This window comes from Hemiscyllium ocellatum, chromosome 37, assembly GCF_020745735.1.
Source record: "Hemiscyllium ocellatum isolate sHemOce1 chromosome 37, sHemOce1.pat.X.cur, whole genome shotgun sequence".
Taxonomy (NCBI): Eukaryota; Metazoa; Chordata; class Chondrichthyes; order Orectolobiformes; family Hemiscylliidae; genus Hemiscyllium; species Hemiscyllium ocellatum.
Window position 1 is genome coordinate 38,395,174 of NC_083437.1, and position 14,286 is coordinate 38,409,459.

General features: G+C 39.5%; 1 protein-coding gene across 5 annotated transcripts in view; it reads right to left on the bottom strand.

Annotated features, from left to right (window-relative positions):
* Nucleotides 1-14,286, bottom strand: part of rerea (arginine-glutamic acid dipeptide (RE) repeats a) — a 575,418-nt gene that overhangs the window by 382,112 nt on the left and 179,020 nt on the right. For all 5 annotated transcript variants that reach the window (XM_060851827.1, XM_060851826.1, XM_060851825.1 and 2 more), the window contains exon 3: nt 5,551-5,621. In XM_060851827.1, coding sequence (XP_060707810.1) covers nt 5,551-5,621 — 71 coding nt within the window. The remainder of the gene's footprint in view (nt 1-5,550; nt 5,622-14,286) is intronic.

The window sequence follows — 14,286 nt, forward strand, 5'->3', positions numbered from 1 at the left end:
GGACTGAAGAGATCGTCAAAGAGTCAGACAGGCAAGTCGGTAAAAATGTGGCGGTTAGAGTGTAGCATATGTAACTATGAACTTGTCCTCTTGAAGAGGAAGAATAGAAAAGCAGCAAGCTATTTAAATAAAGGGAGACTGCATGACCCTGGTATAGTGGTATGTTGGCATCTTGGTACATTAATCATAAAACATTAGTATATGCAGATTTAGCATGCAATTAAGAAGGCAAATGAAATGTTGGTGTTTCATGTAAAGGGTGGTTTGTTATACCAATATGGGGCCTTCGTGAGACCACATCTAGAATGCTGTGTACAGTCTTGGTCTCCGATTTAAAAAAGGGCATAATTGTTTGGAGAACGTTCACTCCATTCATTCCTGGGATCAAGGGCTCATCTTATGCACTCCTGAACAGAATAAGCCAATGGAAAAAACATACTCGATTTCAAAGAATGACAATGGTTTTACTGAAATGTAAATCAGATTAACATTAATCAAATAGAAAATCTGAGGAGAGGGATACCTGGAAAATGCTTCCTTTTGTGGGCAAGACTAGAACTCAACACAGTTTAAAACAAGAAGTTTCTCATTTTAAGGCAGGGATAAGGAAACATTCTCTCTTTCAAGGGGCCAATAGGCTGCAGAATTTTCTCATCCAGAAAGAAGTGGAAGCTGGGTTATTGAGTTCATTTGATCGGCAAGGTAGCTGAGGTAAAGGTGGGGCAGACAGGAAAGTAGAGTTAAGATCATAATGACATCAGCTCATCAAATATCCAAATCCTTTTGTAAGTTCTATACCCCTATTCAAATCAACTACTGAAGCCAAGGTAAACAGCAGGAACTGTGGTTTGACCGCTGGGTTTATTTTTAACTCTTGATTTTTTTCACTAACTGATATGTCTCATTCAGAATCCAACAAGAAGCATCTGCCCCAGGCTTCAGGAAATGCTGTTATGTTTTAAAACCAGCTGTTGAAACAACAACTGTATTAGACCGGTCTTTCCCTCTCCCACTACTACACCAATACTTCTGCAGTAATCCTTAGGGGGCCCTCCCTTTCCTCTTCTACCTGCTGGGCTATTTCTTGATAACAATTTTGCAATGTAAAGCATTAGTTTTCACAGTTGCACTGATGACTTCTATTTCCATGATTTGTTGCTAATTATCAGACTGTTTATCCAACATTTTGAGCTGGATCAGCAGATTTCGCTTCCAAATAACATTGTAATGCCTTCATTCCCTGCTACAAACTCCATTCTTTGGCTACTTAGGCATTTGCCAGGAACGGAAATAAAGTGAGGATGAATGAAATCGTTCACAGCCTTGATATCATATGTGAACCATACAGGTGCTAGCACTAAGTTTGCCTATTCCCACCTTCAGAACATTGATGCTCAGAGCATCTCCCCTCAGTTTGTCTCATCTGAAATTCTCATTCAGAATCAGAGAGATGTACAGCAAGGAAACAGACCCTTCAGTCCAACTAGTCCATGCCGACCAGATATCCTAACCTAAGCTAGACCCATTTGCCAGCACTTGGCCCATATCCTCTTAAACCCTTCATATTCATATACCCAGCTAGGTGCCTCTTAAATGCTGCAATTGTACTATCCTCCATCACTTCCATTGGCAGCTCATTCCATACACACACTACCCTCTGCGTGAAAAAGTTGCCCCTTAGGTCCCTTTTATATCTTTCCCCTCTCACCTTAAACCTATGCTTTCTAGTTCTGGACTCGCACCACCCCACAGAAAATACTTTGTCTATTTATCCTATCCATGTCCCTCATGATTTTATAAATTTCTATAAGGTCACCACCCCTCAGCCTCCGACGTTCCAGGAAAAACAGCCTCAGCCTAATTCAGCATCTCCCTGTAGCTCAAATCCTCCAACCCTGGCAACATCCTTGTAGATCTTTTCTGAACCCTTTCAAGTTTCACAACATCCTTCAGATAGGAAGGAGACCAGAATTTCATGCAATATTCCAAAAGCGGCCTAACCAATGGCCTGTACAGCTACAACATGACCTCCCAACTCATAAATTCAATGCTCTGACCAATAAAGGAAAGCATACCAAACGCCTTCTTCACGATCCTATCTACCTGTGACTCTACATTCAAGGAACCATGAATCTACACTCCAAGGTCTCTTTGTTCAGCAACACTTCCCAGGACCTTACCATCAAGTATACAAGTTCTGCTCTAATTTGCTTTTCCAAAGTGCAGCACCTCACATTTATTTAAATTAAATTCCATCTGCAACTCCTCAGCCCACTGGCCCATCTGATCAAAATCATATTATACTCTGAGGTAACCTTCACTGTTCATCACATCTCCAATTTTGGGGTCATCTGCAAATTTATTAACTATATCTCCTATGTTCACATCCAAATCATATATATAAATATCAAAAGCAGTGGACCCTGCACTGATCCATGTGGCGCTCCACTGGTCACAGGCTTCCAGTCTGAAAAGCAACCCTCCATCGCCATCCTCTGTCTTCTACCTTCGAGCTAATTCTGTATCCAAATGGCTAGTTCTCCCTTATATTCCAGGAGCTCTAATCTTGCTCATTACTTCTGAAATTGGCTATTCAATGGTACCTCCGACCAGTCTTCTACGATCAACCTTTTGTAAACCTGAGGTTGTCTCAAGCTCTAGTATCTTTATTCACCCATTTCTCAACCGCATGCGACTTTTCTTTAACCTCCATCTTGTGTTCACTAACCTAAACTGACACCTTGTAAGGCAGCACTTCAATTTTAAAAATATCATTCTTGTTTTCAAATCCGTTCATGAATCTATGCAGTTTGCCACACCTCACTCCATTTCACAAGGCTCCTCAAATTTCAGTCCTTCAGCTACACCTTCAGCCAGGTACCTTATTTTATGCTCAGCATTCAATGTCATGCTCTTTTTAAAACATTCAAATCAGGTGTTTCATTGTTTAGAAGTTAAATGATCAATGCTTTCTTACTCACCATCACCTTAAGCTTTCAAAACCATCTGCACAACAAAATGATTTTATGCTTCCAGAATTCATTGGTCAAATGTTAATGGAAGATAATAACCTGAACAAAAGTCACAATGCAACATATAGCAAATAGAAGACTGAGAGGGGATATGATTGAGACATACAAGATTATTAAAGGATTGGACACTCTGGAGGCAGGAAACAAGTTTCCGCTGACGGGTGAGTGCCGAACCAGAGGACACAACTTAAAAATACAGGGTAGACCATTTAGGACAGAGATGAGGAGAAACTTCTTCACCCAGAGATTGGTGGCTGTGTAGAATGCTCTGCCCCAGAGGGCAGTGGAGGCCCAGTCTCTGGATTCATATAAGAAAGAGAGTTGGATAGAGCTCTCAAGGATTGTGGAATCAAGGGTTATGGAGATAAGGCTGGAACAGGATACTGATTAAGGATGATCAGCCATGATCATATTGAATGGTGGTGCAGGCTCGAAGGGCAGAATGGCCTACTCCTGCACCTTGTCTATTTTAGAAGCTCCTAATGTGAGGATATAATAGTTCTACAGAAAAATGGTCCTTATACATCTAGTGAAATTTAAGAGCATACTAAGCAATTTTAAATGTAAGCATAATTTCTGGTATCACTGATCATGCTCTTCATTATTTCAATGTGTCTTTCTATAGTTTTTCCTAGCTTTACTAGAGCACATTTGATCACTTAACCTCAAAATGCAATATGCAGAGCCTTTCAAATCATCTCAAAAATTGTTACTTCATAGAGTAGAAGTTTTGCTTGTCTGTATAGGGTCTTTTAATTTCATTAGCTGCTGTGTTAGTGTGTTGGTGGGTTTGTGGGTTATCACGATGCCAAGAGGTCCCAGCAGTCTGGCAGTCATTTCTGAGATGTTTGTGATGCAAAAGAAAGTGGCTAGGGTTTCTGGATGTATTGTATCTACTTGTTGGGGTTTGTTGCAGAGAAATCGGCGAACTGTGTTCATTGGGTACCTGTTCTTTTTGAATACACTGTACAGGTGATTTTCCTCTGCTCTGCATGTTCCTCTGTGCTGCAGCGTGTGGTGGCTCATTGAAATAATGTTCTGATGCAGCTTTGTTCGTGAGTGTTGGGATGGTTGCTTCTGTAGTTCAATATTTGGTCCATGTGTGTTGTTTTTCTGTAGACACTGGTTTGAAGGTCCCCATTTGCTGTTCATTCTACTGTGACATCTAGGAATGGCAGTTTGTTGTTGTTTTCCTCCTCTTTAGTAATTTTTTTTGCCAGTAAGGATATTATTGGTAGTCTTGAAACAAAACTAATGTAACTTACAAAATACCTTGCAAGAACTGTAACAAACACTACATTGGACAAACAGGCAGAAAACTAGCCACCAGGATACATCAACATCAACGAGCCACAAAAAAACATGACCTACTCTCACTAGTATCCTTACATACAGATGAGGGAGGACACTTTGGGACAACACATCCATCCTCGGACAAGCCAAATAGAGACATGCACAGGAATTCCTAGAAGCATGGCACTCCAACCAGAATGCTATCAACAAACATATTCACTTGAATCCCAATTACCACCCCTGAGAAAAAGAACAGGAAATGACATCACCACAGGCAATGGCATCCCAAGTAGAAATGATATCACCAACCCAAGGAAATCTGAACACAAAGAGAAAGCGGGCCATACCACCAGTGCTTCATCTGGAGGCTCACTGATGATGTTACCTAGTACGGTGACGAAACATCTGAAAATGAACCTTCCAGCTCAGCAAGCAAACCTGCATCCAGAACCTCAATTTGAGATACAAATCTTCTCAAAACTTGCCAACCAGATTATTTTTATCCTGATGACAAAATTACAATGTGATAGTATTCCTGTAGCAATTAAGACTAATTGACATATTGTCAATGCTGGTAATTATCACAACTTGAAAAGGAATCAATGTCTGTGAAGTTTATCAATAGTAACACTGGTTCAGCACTATTGGAAAATAACACTACATATTCAATAGCTTTTAAAAGATGTTTGGTCACAATGCAAAATCATAAAATCTTCCTACTGAAAGGTTTTCCATGGGAAATCTCCAGTATACAGTATATCACATCTAGCTTAAATGTTTACAAGCATATGTTTTGATTAACTACTTGCCAATAACCCTTAGCATTCCCACACCAGTTGTCAGAACTGGAACAGTAGAGATTAAAACATTCAACTAGTGTTTTTTTAAACTCCGCACTATAATCCAGTCATTCCTGCTGGAAAGTAGACATTGACAGTAGCGGAGGATGTAATCAGATTCACTTCTATCAATTTTCCTTGCTACCACACCTCAATAAATAGAGAGACCACATGGTTTTATTACATATGTTTTGAATCAGAGGGTATAAGTCTGCATATCATCATTGTCTAAACACAAACAGAATAACAACGTGCAATTTGAGACAAGCCCTGGAAAAAGATAAAAATTGCTGCATAACATTCAAACAAATTAACAGCACAGAAGCGCAGATGATTCAGAATAGGAAGCAGAGACTTAATCTTGCACATCTGAATTTGACACTCACCAGTTTGAATTCTTGGATACTGCAGATAAAGTAAGGTGTGTTGGGGCGACGACTCTCTATATAAACACAATCTGATGAGAAAAGGAAAACAGAGGATTAAATATACAACTTTCAAGGACAAAGAAGCATTGCAAACACTGAGGATACTTCTTGTGTGCTGCATGTTCAACAAGGCAAGGGAACTCAGCATGTGTGACATCTTTAATTTTCTACATCAGTCAGTCAAATCTGTGGACTCATTTGACAGAGATTGTCGTTTTAGCAGGAAGGTAAGGCCAGTTTTGTGCTGCAGATTCATCTCAGAAACAACCAAAATACACTTCACATTGAATTTCAGCTGATTTTAAAGACTTTCAACTCATCAACCTAGGACAGAATAAAATCCAAGATAAGAATTCACATCTGCCAAAGGGACAAAGATAGTTAGCTTTTCAACAATGTAGATGGAAGCATAAAATTACAAAGACAAACTAAGAAATCAAATGATAAAAAACTAAAGCAAACAGAATTCAGCATAGTCAAACGTGACATCATCCACTTTTGGATCAAAAATGGACTGGGCACAACACTTTCTGAATAGTGAAAGGATAGAAGCAATGGAAGATGTAAGAGTTTTAGTATTCCAAATACACTTGAAACAAAATCAGGAACTTGAAAAAGGAATAGAGAATTACAAATTCATGTTTGCAGATGGCTCCATGTTACAAGACTCAGTAGATTATATCGATGGACTGAGGAAGTTCCAATTGCAGATTGAGAAAAATCACAAGTGCAAAAGGAATTAAGAATTGAGAAGTCAGATATTCATGATAGATAGAAATGATAGAAGATTGAAGGGATTTGGAGTCCATACTCATAAATCACTAAAAGTTAAAATAAATAATCTAAAAAGCCACATCAACCTGGTCTGTCTCTCAACAAAAACACAGAGACAAGAGCTATGCTTTATTTGTACAGCAACTTGGTGCAATTCTACTAACAGAACTGTATCAGTTACAGTGCTGCAGTTCAAGATGGATAAACTGGGCTTGGAGAGGTGGAAGAATAAAAGAGATTTGTATTTATAAAAGGGCCTCTTTGGGTGCTCAGGGTCTTTTCAAGTGCTCTACAATGAAGTATTTGGGAGTTAAAATCACTGAACTCGGTCTTAAGAATCGAAGGACTACATAATGCACAAAGTGAGGTATGCCTCTGCAGTTGGTTATATTAAAACTACATGAAGGAAGTTTTGTTTATTAGTGTAAAGCATAAGTTTCCTACAAAATGGTGCTTAGTCAATAACTTGGCAATAATAAAAATCTTAAAATTTGAAATCTTGTAACATTACTTCAACTGGAAGATTGAATTTTTTTTATGCAAGGTATTCCACTCTACAGGGATCTTCAACAATACCACAAAACAATTAAATGTTCTGCATTACATTGAAGAACACACAATTTTTTTTTAAACATTACTTAAAATGTAAGATGACACCAGAGCCAATAACTTATGCATTGCAAGGCACAACCAGTATGCTTTCAAGCCTAGACTACAGCGTTTTTAATTCATATAAAACTGAAGGGGTATAACGTTTCTTACGATGATTACAAATGTGTGGGAAGCCAAATTTAATAATAAAAATATCATGGATGGGAAAGTCTACCTTTATCAATATACCTAATTATAGGTAAATAATTTGATATATAAGAAAATACATCATTTAATAAAAATAAAGGAAACCACTACATTGAATTGTGGTATCACTGTTAAAGTTTCTTGAGTTCACTTCACGTTCAGACCTACCAATACAGAAAGCCCAAACTTTACTGCTCTGCTGGATAAATTGAGACAAGACTACTTTTTTAAAAAAATTTGAAAGAAAAGTAGAAACCTATTGAAAACTGCTATTTACATATATTTTTAAAGCACATCTGATAACGATTTCAAATATTTCCCAACATATAGCACAACCAAAAGGAAATAGAATGACAATACAGGACTTATAAGCTAAGAGGTCAGCTTAACTGAAGGTAGTTGGGGGTTTAACTTTCTCCCAGTACTTTGTAACTTTCCTCCAAAGAAAAGCTTTTACCATAAACAAATGGTGCCCACCTAGTAATCTCCAACTCAGAGTGCCCCAGGAGTCATAACACAGCAGATACTGACCATCCAAGAAAGAGAAATAAAGGAGAGAGAAGGCACATGCTCTGAAAAAACACAATAGGTAATGTCCCTGTTCATTTTTTTTTGTAAATCAAACCTTTTACATATAAATTCAAAAACATTAACCTAGTTTTCACAGGATGATGGCAAGCAGGGACAATGTAGCAAAACAGAAAATGTAAACGTTACTTCCATCCTGCAGTGAGCTTGTGAAGGACTATTCTGCCTGAACAAATGAACATTTAGAGCAACAAATGTTGATTTAATGTAAATATTTTTGCAGAGAGAGAGAAACACAGATAGGTTTCAAAATGTTAAACAAACATGCTAAAAACCTGGATCTAAATTGTACCATCAACTAACCTTTATAATCTCAGCATTTAATTGTGATGAAAGCTTAAAATTCCCCAACTTACTACACCAAAACTGCAAACAAGACAGGAAAGCAATCTTACTTTACCAGTTCAGTGGATGGACATGAAATGCAGAGCAAGTCCAAAACATAGCTTCTTTGCAATGCTAAATAAATAATTGGGGGCCACATTCTGCTTTTTAAAAGAAAACAGAACAGAACAAGAATAATACTGTTTTTGACTGATCTGAAAGAGTACCACAACAACATAAGATTGTATTTACAAACATCAACAGAGAAAGGGATGTAGAATGTTTTGTCATGAAGAATGGCCAACCAATAGGGTTGTGAAGGAGGATGGGAGATTTACTTAGATTTTCATTTATTTTAACAATTTTTGAATGAACAATACATGGTTTTTTTGTGTGTCTCAGGATTTACTGATTAACTTGCTCGTGTATCTGCAGCCATTGTGATTTCTTTTAAAATGATTTGAGGTAGCTTTCAGAACTAATGGATTTTTGAATACATTATGAGACCTTACAATAGAGGAAGGTGAATATTTATGCATCAAGGTTTCTGTTAAAAAGTCTAATTTTTTTTAACCTCAGGGGAAACACCCATAAGCTTGAAAATAGAGCCTTTTAAAGTTTCAGTTTGAGACAGTTCTGCAGAAATCTTTAAGATGATTGATGGATAAAGCAATGCTTCTGACAAAGTGAATAGATAATAAAAATAGGATTACCTTAGAGCAAGGGTGTTAGAATAGTTCCAGATAGAATGTTTAAGTAAAATCCTGAAGAGGTTATTTCAGGTTGAGAATGTTTAAACTCAGATGTTCAAAAGCTCCAGCTGAAGTCAGGTAACCTTCAACTGGAAAACAGCTGATTAGTCAACCAATAATTTTTTTGATTTTTTTTTCATTGTGCTGACAACCTATTCATTACAGGATGCCTGTCAGAAGTAATTTACACACAAAAATCAAAGTTACAGTGCAGCAAATGCAGCCTGCAAGCTATACTAGATTTACTTCCATCTGCAGAGTGACTGTCAAAAATCTCAGTCCAAAATGACAGCTAAAAACATAAGCAATAAGAGGAGTAGACTAGAGTCCTCTCCATTTCATCATCCAGCATGATCGTGGTTCATTTTCAGCCTCAATTCCACTTTGCCCTCCTCTGTAATATCTCCCAATTACCCAACACCAAAAATCCTCAAGCTTAACTTTGAATTAGTAATGGAACATGCACAGCCCTCTGGAAATGAAAAGGTTTCTCATCATCTCGGTCCTCTTTTCTTTTTCTGTTTTTGTTTTCCCCTTTTTCCTTAGCCCAGACAGGAGTAAGGGTGGCAACCGAAGCACAGATGGCTGCCAGTGACCCGGAGCAGAGTGGGAACAGCCAGTGGGCCGGGAGCAAAGCGGGGGTAGTCAGGAGCCCTGAGTGGAGTGGGGAGAGCAGGCCAGGAGCAGAGCAGGGACAGCAGCCAGCAGACCCAGAGCAAAGATAGCTTTCTGGTCAGACCACGTGGAAGCCTTACATAAGGGCTGTAATGTCTATCTTTTTAGCTTTCTTTCTTATTTTCCTAACTTATACTTACATTTTAAGTATCTGTAATGTTGTGTAATTATTTTCTCTACTTTTCATACTTAAGATTTGTATCGGGTTACTTTGTACCCAACGTAACACATTGTGTTGACGACTTAATACACTTTTCACTATCTCCTGCTCTTTTGTAACTTGAGTGCAAGTGACAATAAAATTAATTCTAATTCCACATGCTTGACCTCTTACCCTGAGACTATGACCCCAATGTATGGGAGACCATCTCTCAGGTCCTCCACCTTATTTTAAAATTGTATAACATCTGTATTCATATTTCCTCTCATCCCTTATTGCAATTTATTGAAAATGTAAATATTTACATTAAGGTAGATTTGATTATCTTATGCCATTACTGAAGATGTCTTATAGTATCAAACTGGTTACACGCTTTGAAACCACAGGGATTACCTGACATGAACCTAAGCACTAGAAACTGCAAATACAAATCCAGTCTCGTCAGCTCTGTGAAACCCCCTTTACCAACATCCTTGGGAGCTGGTGGCAAAATCGGGACAGCTGACTAGTAGACAAGTCATGCAACAACCTTACATAGCACTCTCTCAGAATCGTACATGACACTGTCACCACCATTCAGGGGTACATACTCTGCCACCAGCAGCAGAAATCCAGCAAGAGGTGACATAGTATGATACATTTGGGAAGGAATTGCTATTGGCGTTCTCAATGTTGGCTCTGGACCCTGTGAAACCTCCTAGCATCAAATCAAAAGTAGGCAAGGAAACTTCCTGATGATAATGTACCGCTCTCTCCTGAGATGATGAATCAATATTCTTCCATGTTGAATACTAGTTGGAGAAAGCAGAGGATGGCAAGGACGCATAATCTTTTCTAGGTGAGGAACTTCACGTCAACCATGAAGAGTGACTCAGTTCATCAAGCCCTAATGGACACTGCTGATGGACTGTGGCAGCTGAGATGGTAAACAAGCTAACAAAAAGGAAAACATACTTGACCTAATCCTCACCAATCTGCTAGCCACAACTCCTCTGCCCATAAGAGTGACCACTGCTCAGAGCTTGCTGAGACAAAGTCTTGTTTTCACATTGAGGATAACATCCATCCTGTTCTATGGCACTATCGCTTTGCAAACTGAGTGTCTTCAACAGCTCCTCATATGACAAGCGCTTCACCCTCATGATTATTCTTGGAAACATACTCTGGACCCCCTCCAATGCCAGTGCATCCAGCCTTAGATATGGGGCCTACAAGTGCTCACAATATTCCAAATGAGTCTTATGCAAGCTTAATAGTACATCTCTGCTCCTATACTCCAGCCCTCTTGAAATAAATGCTAACATTCCATTTGCCTTCCAAACGGCCAACTAAACCTGTACGTAACCTTAAAGGAATCTTGAAATAAGAGTCCCAAGTCCTTTTGTGCTTCAGATTTCTGAAGCCTTTCTCAGTTTAGAAAATAGTCTACAGCACTATTCTTCCTATCAAATTGCATAATCTCCCATGTTCCAATATTGTATTCCATCTGTTACATCTCTGCCCACTCTCCTAGCCTGCACAAATCCTTCTGCAGGCTCCCCGCTTCCCCAACAAGGACATCCATGTCAAAGTCCTGCTCATCAATTACAGCTTTGCCTTCAAAACTATTATCCCCGCCTGACTGATCTCAAAACTCAGATCTAGGTTTGGTTCCGACCTATGCAACTGGATCCTCAGCTTTCTGACACACAGACTGCAACTAGTGAAGAAAGACAACTGCACCTCCTCCATAGTAACACTCAAACAACAACAAGTCAGAATACAAAAAGAAGATCGAAGGCTTGGTGACATGATGCAATGATAACAACCTGTCCCTCAACGTCAGCAAAACTAAAGAATTGATCATCGACTACAGAAAGGAAGGAGGAGACCACACCCCATCTACATCAACAGAGGCGGGGTTGAGCGTCAAGCTCCTAGTAGTGATAATAACCATCAACCTGTCCTGGACTTCCAATGTAGATGTGATGATCAAGAGTCACAACAATGCCTCTTCTTCCTCAGGCAGCTCAGAAAATTTGGAACGTCTGTAAGGACCCTCAATAACTTTTACAGTTGCACCATAGAAAACATATGTTTGGCCGCACAATGGCCTGGTCTGACTGCTCTGCCAGGACTGTAAGAAAGCTCAGAAGGTTGTGTGCACAGCCTAGATCATCACAGAAGCCAACCTTCCATCCCATGAACTCAATTTACACGGCTCGTTGTCACAGGTAGGCTGCCAACATCATTAAAAGACCCATCTCTCCCCAGTAATGCTCTCCTTCAACCTCATCAGTCAGGCAGAAGACATCGAAGCTTGAATCTGCACCAGCAGATTCAAGAACGGGTTGTTCCGTAGCATTATTAGACTGAACTCTAACTTCAAGTAATGATGATCTTGCCTCGCAAATGCCCTGTGCAATGCAACGTGTATGCCTCTAAGATTTTTTCACCCTGATCAGCATGTCCTTGCTTACTATGATCTGCCTGTACAGCTCGTAAACAAATCTTTTCACTGTACTTCAATAGACGTGATAATAAATCAAAATCAAATCAACATTACCTGCCCCTCCACATAACTTTGTATGATCTGCAAATGTAGTAATAATACACTCAGGTCCTTCTTCCAGATGGTTAATGTACACATGAATAGGTGTGGTCCTAACATTGATCCCTGCAGAGCTTCACGAGTCATCAACTTTCATCTTGAAAAAAGACCCTTAAAAAAAGCCCTCCCCTCTCTCTCTCTCTCTCTCTTGCAAATCGGTCAACCCTCTATCCATGCCGCTACCACTCCCTCAACATCATGGGCTCTAATGTTATTCTTCCATGCGATACATTGTTAAAGGCATTCTGGAAATCCAAATAGATCACATGCACTAAATGTCCTTCACTAACTTGCTCATTACGTCCTCAAAGAATTCTAACAGATTTGTCAGGCATGACCTGCCCTTGACACAAGCTGTTCTGACTCAGGCCTATTTACCATGCACTTTCAAGCACTCTGCAATCTCATCCTTAATTATGGACTCTAAAATCTAACCAACAACCAAGGTCAGGCTAACCAGCCTATAACTTCCTGCCTTTTGCCTCCTCCACTTCTTAAACAGGGTTGTACACTAGACTAGGCAACAAGCTGCTTGCAAATACATCATGATATGAAGGTGCAGGCATTGAACTGGGGTGTAAAAAGTTAAAAATCACATAACACGAGGTTATAGTCCAACAGGTTTATTTATCCAAATAAACCTGTTGGACTATAACCTCGTTTTGTGAGATTTTTAACTTTGCAAATATATCCTATAGTTGGCAAAGACACTGTCCATGGAGAGAGAGCAAGCTAACTTTGAGTTCAGATGACTCTTCATCAAACCTGAAGTATAGTGAATGCGAGAAGAGCAGAGTAATGATGTTATCTGACAGACTTGAAAGAGAGCACACAGTCCCACGAGGGTCGGGAGGAGGGGAGAGAGGACATTGTGACAGAGAATGTAACAAGTAAAGCTAAAAGTCAGAGTTCTACAGCACCGAAACAGACCCTTCGGTCCAATTTGTCTATGCCAACCAGATATCGGAAATTAATCAATCCCACTTGCCAGTAAATGGCCCATGACCCTATTCATATTCCCTATTCATTTACCCTTTCAGATGCCTTTTACATATTATAATTGTATCACCCTCTCCCACTTCCTCTGGCAGTTCATTTCATACACACAGCACCCTCTGCATGAAAAAGTTGCCTCTCAGGTCTCTTTTAAATATTACACCTTAAAACTAATGCCCTTTAGATCTGGACTCTCCTAACCTGGGAAAACGACCTTGGCTATTCGTCTATTCATGCCTGTCATGATTTTATAAACTTTCATAATGTCACCCCTCAGCCTCCAACGGTCCAGGAAAAATTACCCTAGCCTATTCAGCCTTTCCCAGCATCTCAAACCCTCCAACCCCAGCAACATTCTTGTAAATCTTTTCTGTACCCTTTCAAGTTTCACAACATCTTTCTTATAGCAGGAAGATCAGAATTGAATGCAGTCTTCCAAAAGTGGCCTACCCACTGTCCTGTACAGCCACAATATGATATCCCAAGTCCTGTACTCAATGCACTAACCAATAAAGGTAAGTGTACCAAATGCCTTCTCTACTATACTATCTGTGACTCGACTTACAAAGCACAATGAACCTGCACCCCAAGGTTTCTTTGTTTGGCCACACTCCACAGGACCCTACCATTAAGTGTATATTATGTCCTGATTGCCTTACCAAAATTCAACACCTTAAATTTATCTAAATAAAACCACATCTACCGCTCCTTAGCCCATTGGATCAAGGTCCCATTGCACTCTGAGATAACGTTCTTCACTGCTCACTACACCACTCAAAAGAAAATGTGTGTGTTCCAGGCAACTCAGGTGACCTACTTGGGCTATAGTGTCAACATGACCAGGGTACACCCGGTGGAAGATAAAGTGAGCGCAATCAAAGGTGCTCCAGCTCTCATGTCTGTACTGGAGTTCAGGTCTTTCCTTGGTTTGGTGAATTATTCCAGAAAGTACATACATGACCTGGCCTCCATTCTGGCATCTTTACATCAACTCTTAAAAATGGGTTAGCTATGGAAATGGTAGCACAGCCAAGCCA